Source organism: Dipteris shenzhenensis, chromosome 13 (assembly GCF_047967505.1).
Source record: "Dipteris shenzhenensis isolate YYH24624 ecotype China chromosome 13, Dip_SZ_1.0, whole genome shotgun sequence".
NCBI classification, from domain to species: Eukaryota; Viridiplantae; Streptophyta; class Polypodiopsida; order Gleicheniales; family Dipteridaceae; genus Dipteris; species Dipteris shenzhenensis.
The window spans coordinates 47,009,816-47,025,157 of NC_141608.1; the positions used below are offsets into that span (position 1 = coordinate 47,009,816).

The window sequence follows — 15,342 nt, forward strand, 5'->3', positions numbered from 1 at the left end:
TGCAAAATATCTAGGAATGCGCATATCCATTAGAAACTAATGGATATGAAATAGGACATCCAAATCAAAGCTAGATCTAGATCTCAACAAAACTAACAAGTTTTATTTAATGAGCCACTTAAGCTAGTACACACTACAAAAAGGATTTAGTGCCACTAGTAGAAATCATCATCGCCAACTATGAGATACGTCTTGATTTCAACCATTGCCAATGGCCATGAAGTATGTAGTCAAGATCAAGTTAGAATTTCCATGATCCCTAGTTGAAGCTAGAATCCAAAACCATTTAGTTATGTATCTTCCCTCGGGGTTCACCCATAAATATGTATTATGTAAGCATAGAACGTGGGTTTACACAATTTTCACATACGAAGGGGTATCATATAAAGGGGGTATTCACAGATTGAATACAAAAAGGCTGTGTTTTATTCATGATACAGTGATAGATTTCATAAATAGGCCTTGAATGCATGTGATAGATATATAGTGTTTATACATAGACCACCCCCAGAGTGACCCCGCCCTCCCTCCCTCATCCTTGAATACAGCTATTGCAAGCTTCCTTAGAGAATGATACTTTAAGACTCAATACAATGTTTTGACCTTTGAAGCCCTGGGAGATTTTGAGGAGGGCCATTGCCGACCCTGTTTCCTACAAGCATGCAAATACCCTTCATGAGGCCGACATTGTAGGCATGTTGAACTTGGAAATGCTTTGAAGTAAGAGGACAAGAATTTTTTGACAGTAATTACTCTACAGACTTGGACGCAATTATCTAGGCTCCCAAGTATGGATAAAACTTTTCCCGCATTGCACATGTTATGCAAGCAACGTTCCCGCATTTGCTCGCGTAGAATCGACAATACGTTCTTAAGGAATAAGCAAGCCATCGGGTTCTTGAAATGCACATGGAATTCGATTATTATTTTTTCCCGCTCACTTTCACTCAACCCTCACCCGATCCCTATCCAGGGGCCAACCGCCCTCGGATCAGTGGGCACAGGAGAGACCTGGCCAGTGATCCTAATTCGAAATTGACAAGGCACCATGTTCTCGAAGAGATAGACTGTGGACAAGTCAAAATTGAGAAGTCGCCATATTTTAGAAGAGATTAGTGGGACATGTAAAGAGAAATATTACAAATTATCATTTGGTGAGGACAGCGATGTGCTGGGCGAAATTAAATCTGCGATGACTATGTTGGCGAAAATATCAAGTAATACTATTTTGTGCTGTTCCAGGATCAACTAATACTGTTTTGTGCTGGATCGTAATACTGTTTTGCGCTGGATCGTAATACTGTTTTGTACTGATTACGATCATGGGATCAGAAAGGTAGCGAAAGTTTCAAGTAACACTGGTTTGTGCTGGATGCGAATTAGTTAGGCAAAACTTGATCAAAGTGGTTGACGAAAGCAGGCGGCAATCAGGGAGCAGAATTCGATCGGCAACCAGCTGGACGGCTGCCGTTTCACCTTTTGTAAGAGCTTGTCTTTTCCCGCTATCGCTTCTGCATTACCGTGAATGAATCCCACGGCAGAGCACTTTTCTACTGGTTCTTCGAGGCTGCTTCCGAACCGCACTCTAAACCCTTGGTCTTGTGGCTTAACGGAGGTATCATAGGCGCTCGCGTTCTCTCGAGCTGCTTGGTTTCTGTGTCTTTCCTCACGTCGCAATAGCCACAGCGGAGCATACGCCCACAATTTTCTGTGGAATTGCCTCTTTCTTTGTTCACAGACTTTTTATCATTTAATGGTATCCACCATCGTGTATTATGGTTGGCAGGCCCGGGTTGCTCATCCGTGGGAGATGGAGCAACCCAAGAGCTTGGCCCATTCAGAGTTGCCCCCGACGGGACGAAACTGCATCTCAATTATTATTCCTGGAATCGAGGTGCTGCAACTCCAACCAATCAATTGGATAGTTAGACTGTATCAAATGCAGGATTAAGCAATTCCACCAACAGATTCTTTTTTTTTTTTTTTTTTTCGATAAGCTGCAATTATATTAAATTGAAAGAAAAGAGAAAGATTACAGCGCTGCCCGGAGGCAGAGTCAACAACCCCAACATGCTGGGGGGATTACCAAAGGAAAGTCCTATTCAAAAGGGAGGTGCTACTGTCTATCCTCTAAAGAGGATTTTGCTAGCACATTCTACAACAAGTTAAAATTTGATTTTTGAGAAGTGACAGGGCTACGAGGATTTCTTCTTGTTTGGCTAGGTTCTCCTCCATTTGAGCCAGCTTGGGATCTTGTACTTTGTACGTGTGGCCTTCCATCTTCTGCTTCAAGGCTTGCATCTTCATCCTCGCGTCTTTGAAAGAGTCTTCAATCTGCTTAAAAATGTCACGGATTAGAGGATGCAGTATATCTTTAAGCGTACCTTGAAAGAGCATTTCATTACGGCTGATCCAAACATTCCACAAGTAAGCTGATCTAATACTATTCCAAAGAGTTGTTGGCAATCCATAGATTTCTCCTAGAAGGAGTTCCTTAACTGAAATAGAAGAAGGATGGATGCAGGACATGAGTTTGTTAAACCAATTTAGTGCGGGAATGTTAAAGCTGCATCCCATAAACAAATGTTGGAGAGATTCATTTTCAGTTTTGCAGCGGCAACATTTACCATCTCCCTTTCCTATCCTAAAAGCCCTCATGGAAGTCCACACAGCATGATGTAAGATTAACCAAAGTAGGCAAGACTTTTTGGGGCTGATGTCCCTTTTCCAGCAGTTGCTGAACCTAAATTCCCATTGTTTTACATTCCAATTGATTTTCCAAAGTCTATTAAGTTTAAATTGAAGACTGGAATTCAATTTATGAAGAGAGGGGAGGGGGAGAAGCTGACTCCCTTGGTGCCATTTAAAAGATTGGATTTTGAATTCTCCTTTGAAGTGGATCCTTGCTGCCCTGGAGTCCCAAAGGTCTATCCTTTCCTGCACAAGAAGATAATCAGAGTTAGACAATTTGAATAGACTTTTAAGACTCCTTTTATCCTTCCATCTCCTATTAGCGTAGTCCCATATGTGACCCCAGAGCCGAATGCCCTTCTTGTGCAGTTTATAAGCATGTTTCAGATCTCCAGAGAAGAAGTTCTGAAGTTGAGTGCTGAACCAAACAGAGTCCAAGTGAGCCCATGAGCAGATATGACTGGAGTATCTTTTGAGGATAAGTTGCTCTTTGAACTTGTTCCAAGAGTTCCAAATCCCCTTCACCAACTGGGAGCCTTTCGGAATGATTTTGAGAGGGCTACAGATGAGGGGGATAGTGTCCAAATTTTTCCAAGTAGGGCAGTCCTTAAGTCTAAAGTCCATGTTGTGCCTATGGAGCAGAAGGGACCAGTTGTCATTAGGGGAGAGAAGACTTCTAATGACCCATTTAGCAGCCATTCTGTCAGATAGCTCACAAAGGTTAGGGATCCCAAGACCTCCCTTCTCTTTGGGAGTGGTGCAGAATTCCCAGGCCACTTTGGGCAGTTTGTAGATGCTCCCGTCTCCACTCCACAAGAAGTTCCTGCATAATCTGTCAAAGGACTTTAGGTCAGCATTAGAAGGCCTCCAACAGGAGAGGAAATATATGGTGGCAGGAATCACTATGTGTTTGAGGACCAAAACTCTAGAGGCCATGTTGAATTGCATCCCCTTCCACTTGTCGAGCTTGGCTTTCAGCTTGTCAAGGACCCACTCCCATCTTTGGTGTAAGGAGACACCAAATCCCATCGGGATACCAAGGAGTCTAAAAATATCACCATCCCTAATCATTTTGCAACCTTGTTGCAGGAGCCAGTCAGGGGGGAGTTTGTTCATAGTCTTGATTCCAGTCTTGGAATGGTTAACTTGGCTGCCACTGGCCAAACAGAAAGTGGCCAGACAATCCCAGAAAGAGGAGATTGATTGGTCATCGTTATGGATGAGAGCATTGGTATCATCAGCAAAAAGTTGCAGGCAGAGGTCAGAGGGGCTATTGGGAATGGCAATTCCTTTTAGGGCGCCTTGTTCCATCTTATCCTGGACAAGCCAACCAAGGGCATCAGCAGAGATGGCAAAGAGGAGGGGGGCTAAAGGGCAGCCCTGCCTAATGGATCTCTTGAGAGGGAAGGGGTCAGACAAAGAACCATTAATGGCAACTCTAGATCTTGCATTGCCAAATAGAACCATGACAAATTTAATAAATTTTCTTCCCAAGCCCATGTCATGAAGGGATTGAAAGACAAAATCCCAGTCCAACCTATCATAAGCCTTGTCAAAGTCAATCTTAAAGAACATAAAGTCTTGGTTGGTAGACTGGGCATGTTCAATACCCTCCCACATGCTAATGATAGCATCAAGAATGTACCTTCCCTTGATAAATCCCTTCTGTTCCTTTCGGATCCAGGAGTTTAAGTGGTTGGAGAGTCTCAGAGCAAAGGCTTTGGCATATATCTTGTAAGCAGTGTTAAGACATGTAATTGGTCTCCAGTTATTAAGAAGGTGTTTTTCTTCTCTTTTATGAATAAGCTTGATAACTCCCTCGTTAACAGAAAGTGGGAGAGAGCCAAACCTGAGGGATTCGTTCCACACCATCAAAAGGGGAGAAGTAATACAGTCCCGAAAGGTTTGGAAGAATTCGTTCGGAAGGCCATCAGGGCCCGGACTTTTGCCTTTTTTTAGCTGGTCAATGGTGTACTTAATTTCAGTTTCGGAGAGGTCCCGGTTGAGAATGTAGTTCAGCTCCTCTGGGACAACAGCTTTTCTACAACGAGCTATAGTAGCTCGAGCCCTGGTCTTCTCAGTAGAGTAACAAGGATCCCTACTGAAAATTTCAGAGAAATAGCTTCTTATGTACTCTTTATTCTCCTCTTGGGAAGAGATGAAGAGACCATTCTTTTTCTGCATAAGGGGAAGGAGGTCTCTTCTAGACTTCTGTTTAAGGGTCCGAAACATTTCCTTCGAGGGTCTATCGGCTTTACCAGCCCACCAATTCCTAGTGTACTTCTTAATTTGGTTGCCCTCAATAAGCTCTTCCCTTTTGAGATCAGCCTTGGCTTGAAGGATGTCAGAGAGGGCTACTCGATTTCCAGCAAGCATACTAGTTTCAAGGGTTTTGAGGGAGTCATACTTGGCTTTCCTCCTGAGCTGCCTGATTTGTTGGACAGATCTTTTAGTCTCTCTAAGGAACTGTTGGGTTGATTTCACAGCACAAGCCCAAGCACGGGAGGGAGAAGAGGGACCTTCAAAATAGGAGGACCAAATCTTCTCAATCTGATCCTTGACAAGGGGGAGGTGAAAGAGGTCCTGATCCACATGAAACCACCCAGACTTGATATTAAAATTGGAGTTGGAGAGACTAAGCAAAATAGGTTTGTGATCTGAAAGACAAATGTCTTTGAAGACCTTGACCTGAGAGTTGTTGAACGAATGAAGGAGACCTGAGGAGACATAAGCCCGATCCAATCTAGCCTTCCTATGATCCTTTCCTTTCTGAGAATTATCCTAGGTGAAATCATTAGAGGACGAGGCATCGACCAGGGCAAGGCTGTCTTTACATTTATTCCACTCTCTCTTCTCCCTACCACTTATAACAACACCCTTCCTAAAATATCTATCAATGCTAGACTCTACCATATTAAAGTCACCAAGCAAAATAACCGGAAATTGAAAAAAAGAGAGGGAGGTCCAGAGGGAGGGCCGAGAGCTAGCAGGACCCCAAGCATACACAGAGGCCACCACAAAGGTCTCCTCGGCTTGTATCTCTACCGCTACCCACCTGTGAGAATCATCATAGAAAATGTTAGTGATTGATGACCCCCATTTCTCATGGACTCCAAGGGCTGCTCCCCCCTTCCTTGGGGGGTGGTTAGTGTGGAACCATCTGTGGGAGGTTGACACAGCTTTGAGATTGTACTCAAGAGTCTTGTCAACAGCCTTTAATTCCTGCAAGCAAATAAAGTCAGCAATAATATTGTTGTCACTCATCCACTTCTTAAAGACCCTCGGTCCGTCTGAATCTGTTAATCCTTGGGTGTTAAATGAGATGGCTCTTATGGCTTGTTTCATTTCGAGTTAATTTTTCTGTTTCCTAGCTTGAGAACCTTTCTTCCCTATAGATTGGTGGGGGATTTCCTGGCTAGTACCCACTTTGGAGAGCCTGCGTTTAGCATTGAGGTGTTGGGGCTTACCTTGAACCTTGGGTGACTTTTCTAGAGGAGGTTGGAGGTTCCTACCTGGCAGAGTTTCTTCTTCAGCCTGCGAGAGAGAGTTGTCTTCCTCCATGATTGGCTGATTCAGATCATATTCATTTAGCTCCCGAGATAATTGTTGGTCTACGTTGAACTGAGTGTGATCAACAAAATCGTCTACTCCCATGTCATCTGTGGAGGATTTTATGTCTTCTTCCCCTGTCAGTTCTACATTATTTTTACCAGCATCTTTAGATTCCTTTTCATGTGGCTGGGAAACAATTAGAGCTGGTTCAGTCAGGTCAACGAGGAGAGGAGAGAACTTATTAAAGTTTCTACTCTTCACCTTATTGTGGACAACAGTTTTTGAGAGTTTATTTTTCTTAGAAACGGTCTGGAAACCATCACTATCAGGCTCATTCTTCTGCCCTTGGACGGGGGCAAGCTGAGAGTCAGTAGCAGACTTTTTTATTGTCTCTGGGCAGTCTCTTACAAAATGACCAGTACGCATACACTTAAAGCAAGCATTAGGAAGATTTTTGTAAGAGATTTCCTGTTTTCTGACTATGTTTCCTTCTGAATCCTTAATCAATATGAATTCGGGCATAGGACCCATCACTTCCATCTCAATGAGCACCTGCGGGTGCCATCTCGGGTTGATGTCTGTGAAAGGGCGTTGGCCTAGTAATTTCCCTAGAGGTTCAACTATTAATTTCAGTATAGGGACGAGATGAGCAGGCAAATTAGGTAATTCTACCCAAACTGGCATTCGGGTGGGTTTTGGGCCCATAGGGTCAAAATCTTCGTTCCATTTAAACAGAGACAAAGGGGAATTGCGAACCATCCACTGTCCCCCCCCCAACACATTCAACGCTGCTTCTTGACTCTCAAATAGAAAGAGGAAAAAATTATTAGGCAGATACTGTGTAGATAATACCTTGTTACCTCTAAGAATCCAATTTTGTCGAGTCCACTGACGAAGGACTTCCGCGGGAGGACGAGGGCCATGGCATAGACCAACCAACGCACGTTCCTGATACATTTTGGACCAGCTGAAAAGAAGGTTGGAAGGGATTTGAACAGAAGCCATACCTCCCTTCGATGCTGCAAGTTCGCTGTTCTCACCTGAGGCTTGATTGCTGGTTGTATATTTGCCTTGAGCTTGGGAGATTTCTACAGAAGAGTACATGTCCGCTTGGAGATTCCCAGCAGAAAAGCCATCTCTCGTGGAAAGAATTGGAGGGCTTTCACCCAAGAAGGGGGCCTGGGGAGGGAATGGAGTCCTGAAGCTCCCAAATGCCGGGCTGTTGAAGCGGACGCTATCATTGTGTGGGGGCTGGGAATTAAAGAAGGGTCTCAAAGGGACTGAAAAGGGTTGGAACACAGGGTTCCCCGTTAGCGGAGGAAAGGAAGGTTCCCCAGGCATGCGAGGAAATCCGAGGGAGGTTCCAAACATCCTATTATTCTGAAAATCCAGGGCTACCGTCGTATTGGTTCGGGCTAGCGTCTCGAGCTGAGATAGTCGGTCTGTATGGCTTTGAAGGAGATGGTCGTTTCCTTGCAGTTCCTGACCTTGGAAGGCTTCGTGCTCCAAGTCGAGGCGAGGGGGAAAAACTGCTGGATGGCGTGATGCAGGGGAGTCTTCCACCATCTCTGTGGAAGGGCCTGCCTCACCCATGGTGAGGTGGCCCTCCTTTAGGGAGACGGAGAGCCTGTGCGGAAGGGAAGGGGGGGGGAATAAGACAGACAGAGCTGGAGCTTAGGGAAGGAAGCTTGCATGTGAGGTGGAACGGACGGGGAGCAACGGCTCCTCAACGGCGCTCCTTCCGCTATTTTTCGAGAGCTGTGGAGATTGAGTCCTGAATCAAACCTAAGCAAACTTGCTAATATGACAATCACAACACCAACAGATTCTTTTGTTACCATACAGAAGCGAATATGTTGTTCTTGGAGTCTCCTGCCCGTCTTGGATTTTCATACACCAATATGTCTTCCGACTTATACAACTTCGGAGATAAGCTCGCGGGTACGTAGAAGCCATTGTTTTCAAAAGAGCTATTTTCCTTTGGGATTATACCCCCGTTAACAATTGTCTGGTTGAACTCTCAGCTGAAGACGCCTACATATTTTTGGTGCGGTGGTTCGAAAGGTTCCCTCAATACATGTCGCATGATTTCTACATGACGGGTGAAAGCTATGCAGGTGCAACATGTCATTTTTTTAAGCTTTGTATGAAACTTTTGCCGTGTGGATGTCGGAGTGACTTTGTATCCCGACCTGGTTGTACTGTCAGGCCACTATGTGCCACAATTGGCGAATTTGGTATATGATCGTAGCAAGGAACCGTCGATCTATCCATTCATCAATTTGAAAGGTTTCATGGTAAGCAGACATGTTGCTTAGGTGCTATTACGCATTGCATAATTTAATATACATACGGACTTGTTTTAGTACAATAGATGCCACCCGTCGTGTTTCGGACCATCGAACTAGGTGGGCAATGCGTTAACGGACGACCACCACGACTGGGATGGTATCGTTGATTATGCATGGAGTCACGCCGTGATCTCCGACGAGTTGTATGCAAGCACGAAAAAGTTGTGCGATTTCCGACTAGTAAACTGGACAGATGCCTGCAACGACGAAGTTGAAAGTATCTTTCATGAGTACGACCTTATCGATGTTTATAATTTGTATTTCCCGATCTGCGTTAACACATCAACACATTCTAGCGGCAGGCGAATGTCCAAGCGCCATAACCCATCGGTAGGTTGATCCGTCGTCTACCCTTTCTCGGTTGGGAGTGGAGTCGACGTCTAAAAGGCTTTAATCTATTTACTAATTAACTTCTCATGATCAGGCCTCGCGAACAATCAAATATTTCAATCGACCGGGCGTACAACAAGCTCTTCACGCAAACGTAACAGGGATCCCCTACACCTGGACTACTTGCAGGTAAATTTGAACTCAAATTTGGCCGCATGCGACGATTCAGGAGGCTGGTTTCTAGGATTTAGCTTCGATTCCCAGGACTAGATACTTACGTATCATGCCAATGTCCACTCTGATTGTGGTAAGTCGATCTTCATGCAGCAACCTATTGCTGGATAATTGGGGAGATTCTGAATTCTCGATTCTACCCATCTATCAAAAACTCATCGCAGCATCCTTGAGGATCTGGGTTTATAGGTAAACATCACGATCCGCTTCCTCATTCTCTCAATAAATTTAAGCCCTGCTTCCCAACTCATGAGTAAGATGGTCTGAACGACGTCCGTTTTGCAGTGGGGACATTGACGGCCGAGTTCCCGTGACAGGCACAAGGTACACTTTGAACGCCCTCAATTTACCGATCAAGACCCCCTGGCACGCATGGTTTCACCAAGCTCAGGTAAGCAAGGCCATTCGAGGCCCACTACTCGATTCTAATCACATCTCACTACATTGGAAACCAAATGATCCCATGATCCTAATCCTGATCAGTAGTTGTAGCCACCATATAACCTCCAAAGGATTGACAATAAAAGGAAGCCAAGCCACGCTTCATCATAAACCATAGCATGCAAAATTCTCTCAAGCTTCTTAAGAGAAATTATAACTCAATGCAAGAGGGCTTAGAACTCCAATACAAGAGCCCTCTCTCCCAGGGCATCTAACTTTGCTTTAATCCTTTCTTTGTAATTTGCTATGTTGAAGAGTTTTCCCATTCAAGGCATTTGATCTCCACATCGTAAACCAAAGCTTGTATACAAAGCCTTTGTAAGGCCTTTTACACTTTCAAAGTAACATTTTTACTTGAGGAAGATTATTAATAGCTTATGATATACCAATTAATATTATTCACATGCTTGGCTTTTTCTTCTTTTTCTTTTGGCCTTGAGATTAATACATGTGTACAAGCCGCACCAAACCTTCATAGTTTATCAAGGTCTTCAAAAATATCAATTTAAAATTTTATAGAATTTTTAATGCATTATTTGGATGTCATAGGGACATAAGAATATCTAATAACTATGGCCAACAATCTTATTGACTTGGTTATCAAGGATTTTTGTAACTTAGCCAAGTATCTTGTTATCTCACAAAGGTGTGTGCGTGTTTATTTGTGCCTACTCCATATGTTGATTTATTAAGTACTTTCAACCCATGCAAACGGGCATGCTAAAACTTTCGCAACAATTATATATAGTTCTAAGCTTCCAACCAAGTAACATGTATGCCTCTTAGAGATGCGAGCTTATTAACTTATGAACCTCTATGTCTTAAGAAGTTTACCTAATTAGCTTTGTCCATAGGTTTATTTATCGGGTGACTTTCACTAATCCAAAGGGGCATGTCAAGCTTCTATTTTTTTTTCTTTTTTTTTACAAGCCAAAAATTATTATTATATTACAAAGAAAATGAATTACACTGCATAAGAACACTAAACCGTGCATAGAATAGAGCACGTAGACTACATGTCAGAAGATAAGCTACTCTTAAAATGAAGCACCCTGACAACTTCCTGCTACACATCCAATGTAAAAGACACCGAAAAGGGAACCCAATTAAAGACAAACGCATTCTGAACATGCCAGATGGATCTAATGGCAACATCACAGATAATATTGCATAGTTTGAGTTGTGAAGCTCTGTCATGTGGCCCTGATCACCAAGCAGAGCAATTTTCCAACGTAGATCCATAAAAACATGATGCCTTCGTAACCAATTGCCAATGAAAGTCCAAAGAGAATGGATATGGAGGCAGCTACAAAATAGGTGAAATTAGTGAGACTCCATAGCAATTTGGCATAGCGAACATAATGGGGAGATACCATTCTGCCATTTGGACAGCCGATCACGCATGGGTACTTGCAAACAAGAAACCGCCATAGCAAGAAATTCAAAATATTGGATGTAGTCGAGGTCCATATCTGATGGAGGTGCATATCCCAAATTGCAATTGAATCCCTCGGAGCAAAGGTCGATCACTAAAGTTGAACCTCTCGAGCAAGACTAGGAAGGCCAAAAGGATATTGAAAAGTCCGAAGCTAAAAATGACTAACACTTTTCCCACTATCATCCACCCATAAAAAAAGATCTGAAGAAGGCGTGAAAGAAGAGATAGTGGGCCAATCCTCATGCACATAAGAAAAAAAGGCATGCAGAAAAGTAGACTCCCGCTGCAACAAGTTGTAGTGATGAATGAGAGTGTCAAGTGAAAGCCATGAATAGCTTCTCTTAAAGTGGGGCTTTCAAATCCTCTAACCATGTGCAAGATGGGGGTGTAACTTTCAAATACACCTCCCACAAGAAAGCACACCAACCACCAGCATTGTTAGTCTGCATCACAACAAATAGGGAAAGGCCAACATTTATTACATGATAGTAAAGGCGAGGGGAGACCCCAAGAGACATGTAGCATAATTGAGTGTAGTCAGTCATAAGGGAAGAACTATATTCATTGAACGTAACATAGAAGGGGTCATAAGGGGGGTTTCTCTCGTGAGGCTATAGCATGATTTTATGGGGCACCATGATGTGTGCACATGGCTAGAACTAGCATTCATCAATAGCCAACAGCAATTGGAAGGCTATTAATGTTAGCGTGCCCAAAGTAGACATGGACACACATGTCATGATGTCCTTTCATAGCAATGTATGGGTCCCTATTACTAACCTATTCATGATTTTTGCTTCATCCACGTCGATCAAAATGTGACTAGTTATAACCTTATAAAGTGAGGTTTTGTGAGTCTATTGCATATGAATACTTACACAAGCTCTTCTTTAGTCAAACATAACAACATCTAAACTAATCTACACATTCCAAATCATTAATCTACAACCAAAATATTAGATTACCACCTTTTCAAGGTTGATCCTAATATAGTTACAAACCACATTTTCATAGTGAGGCAGGAGAATATGTGGCATTGGAAGTTATTTAAAAACTTTTATTCTATAGTCTTATCCAAGTAAGAACTAAATATCGTTAGTAAAGCTACACCTAAACGCAACCGTACAACCACTTGACTTTGTCTATTATGTATGGCAACATGCAATAAAGCATTCTAGCTACATGTAATTTTGTAAACAAAGATGTGGGCTTGCTCTCTATGTTTCCCTAGTTCTATCTACTAGAAGTAAAAGTATTACAAGTTTGATACTCTAGATTTACAAATAGATTGCATGATGATATAATTTTAAGTGACATTCTTACCTACATCCAGTTAAATTTTGTATTAAAGAAATATTTAGTCACTACATAATGTCTCTAATGTAATGTTACTATAATAAATCCTATGTCTAAATTAATTATCATTTATGAGTGTTGTTTTTTCCATGCACTTCCATTACTTTACAAAATATCATCACATGAGATTCAGGATTCCTCCTATCAAATCTATTGAGTGATGCTTCATATTTAAATCTTATTATATAGTAGGCTATCTTCTTTTATTAAATCTTCATATTGTAAAGACAAATCACCTACTTTGAGTCTCAAACAAGATTTATACCATTGGCATACAATCAATATAATAGTAAGGGTCGAATACAAGACAAATCACTATAAATGACAAACATATTTTATTGAGACGTCTCATTTTTGTAGGATTGTCCTTAAAACTTGGAATGAGAGTTCCATCCCTTACAATTATCTTTCATAGTATGACCTCCCATTAGATTTGATGCAGATTCCTTCTCTTTTCTAGAGGGAGTTTGACCTTATTATAAAAGGAAAGATTGTAACTAAATAGACAAAAAATGTTGTCAAAAAGAATTTATGACCCTTCATATTGAACTTAGTTGGCAATACCTATAATGTCACCATGGTACATGTGCTGAGTCATATCATAGTGGTTTCTCAATGAAGCGAATATGATGTGTCTTCTAAATGGATTGGATTTTTGAATGCACGTTCCCTTACTCGTTAAGTCAAAACACCTAGACCCTAAATATCAATCATGTGATCTCAAAGACTAGAGCCTAGACTCCAGAACTATTAAAACTAGAATTTGAAACAATCATTTAGACAAGCTTGGAGCTAATAAAGATAGTGAAACTATTGATCCAATGTAGGTTATCTATGAGATTCATGACCATTTATTATGGAATCCTAAATAAATGAACTTGGAGCAAATAACATGTGGACGAACAATCTAAAATTCAATTTCAAAACTTGGGATATGTGAACCTAGAACTTGAAACCTAGGACAACTGAACCCGAGACTTGGTGGAAAGTAAACATGGAACTTTGAATAAGTCACCTTGGTCCTTAGTACTTAGCACCTGGAACCTGAAATAGTTGAGTCCCAAACCCAAATTAAGCTCAGAACACAAAACAAGGAGCTTGGAACAAGTGAAAGTAGAACCCAGAACACTTAAATATCAAACCCACAAACTAAAATTAATCTCTTTAGACCCCAAATCTTGGAGCACCTACTCCCAAACCTTAAAACAATAATTTTAACCAATTCTAAATCCGAGAATAAAAGATCCTAGAACAAGTGTTTCTAGAACCCATAACAAGTACACTTAAACTCTAGAGCAAGTTTGTACTTTTCTTTCAGTATGAATCTAAGTATATCCAGATCAATTTTGTGTGTGTGTTCTCCACCCATAAAAATAGGTGGCTTAGTTGGTTCATTTTCAAGCCTCGACCTTCCCTCTCCATTTTTGCACAGTCATCTTTTATCTTATGAGCCCTGAAATCTATCCATTATCTTGGATATCTACTCATAGCCTTGGATTTATACCATTATCATATGAGCATGACCCTTTAGAAGATTTGATAAAGTCATATTCTCATAACATCATGGTACCAATGACACCCACATTCTAGACACTAAGCAAGAACGGTATGCCCATGCAAGATCATATGCATACCATGGGGAGATCATATTATCAAGTTTTTGGTGTATCATGGTAGAGTGATATCACCAAGTGCGTGTGGATATTCCTCCTACCCTTCATATTATGGTGAAGTGGCAATGACTTTTTACTTGTCAAATTTCCCCATCCTTTCTCACATGCTATTGTGCAAAAAATGTTTCATCAAGATCATATTATGTCATTTATGGAACAAGTACAGTTCCTAACATAAATTTAGTGTCTCAAATAATTTCATCATATTCACATAAATACTACTACACATGGGTCATATTTCGACGCTTAAGCACCGACGTTTAGTGTGCGCGGGGTGATAATCATCGGTAACCAAAGCGTTATCGCTATATAGCGACTTTAGGCAAATGTCGCTATATAGTGACATTTAAAGAGCGTCGCTATATAGAGACACTTATTAGACTTGTAAATGTTCGCTATATAGCAACACTTATTAAACTTGTGAATGGTCGCTATATAGCGACACTGAGATAGTTTCCTATAGCGACGTTTTACAGAGTGTTTTTTCCCATACCGACCTTAAAGGATAGTTTTTCCCAATTATAATTTTTTTCCTTTTCATACATGTTTTATCCTTTAAAAGAATAAAAGTAAAAGAGCATGTACATCAAGCCTTTGAAGCTCATATATATCATGTCCAAGTTTGAGATGAAAAAAATCAATGAAGAGCATTTACATCAACGGCTTCATCCTGAGCCAAGTCTAATGCGCCAAACAATTCTATCTCTAACTCTATACCAAGTTAATCTCCTATATCATCATCGTACTCTAGTATCGTGCCTTCACCTAAGAGTACTTGATCATCTTCTTCAATAAAGTGTGATGATTCTTGATGATCATCATCTTCTTCCTCAATATCGTGATCTTTTTCTCCCGTACGATGTCATTATGCACATCTTCCTCTTGGCTCATATTGTGATCTTCATCTTCTTCGCTAGATCCATCTGGATCAATTGGATCCGGCATCGGTAGTGGCATCTCCATATCAGAACGATCCAGATGAAAAACCACCTATATTGAAGATGGGTGCCAAATGCCATCAATTATATATATGAAATTATGCTTAAGTACATGTATCAATGGATCTTTAAAAACGAACACTTCGATTAATTAAATCATTTGTATGCACCTGCCCACAATGCTCGGGAAGAACAAAAGTATCACTTTGATTGATCCAAAGTTTGGTGGAGTCTATTGCAAAGAAACCACTACTATCTTTTCTCACTATTGCATGGGGACCGTTATAAATAGTTCTAAACCATTTTACATCAAAAATGAAAATACTAAATCGTTTGAA

The 15,342-nt window shown here is 41.3% G+C and overlaps 1 protein-coding gene across 1 annotated transcript in view; it reads left to right on the top strand.

Moving 5' to 3' along the window:
• The first annotated feature begins 903 nt into the window (after positions 1-903).
• The window catches only part of LOC147895488 (serine carboxypeptidase-like 26), a 67,970-nt gene continuing 53,531 nt past the window's right edge, over positions 904-15,342 (top strand). The window contains exons 1-10 of the mRNA XM_087383473.1: positions 904-1,077; positions 1,489-1,615; positions 1,787-1,894; positions 8,089-8,184; positions 8,268-8,360; positions 8,452-8,540; positions 8,652-8,924; positions 9,019-9,113; positions 9,252-9,347; positions 9,444-9,549. Of these exons, the coding sequence (XP_087239599.1) occupies positions 904-1,077; positions 1,489-1,615; positions 1,787-1,894; positions 8,089-8,184; positions 8,268-8,360; positions 8,452-8,540; positions 8,652-8,924; positions 9,019-9,113; positions 9,252-9,347; positions 9,444-9,549 (1,257 nt within the window). The remainder of the gene's footprint in view (positions 1,078-1,488; positions 1,616-1,786; positions 1,895-8,088; positions 8,185-8,267; positions 8,361-8,451; positions 8,541-8,651; positions 8,925-9,018; positions 9,114-9,251; positions 9,348-9,443; positions 9,550-15,342) is intronic.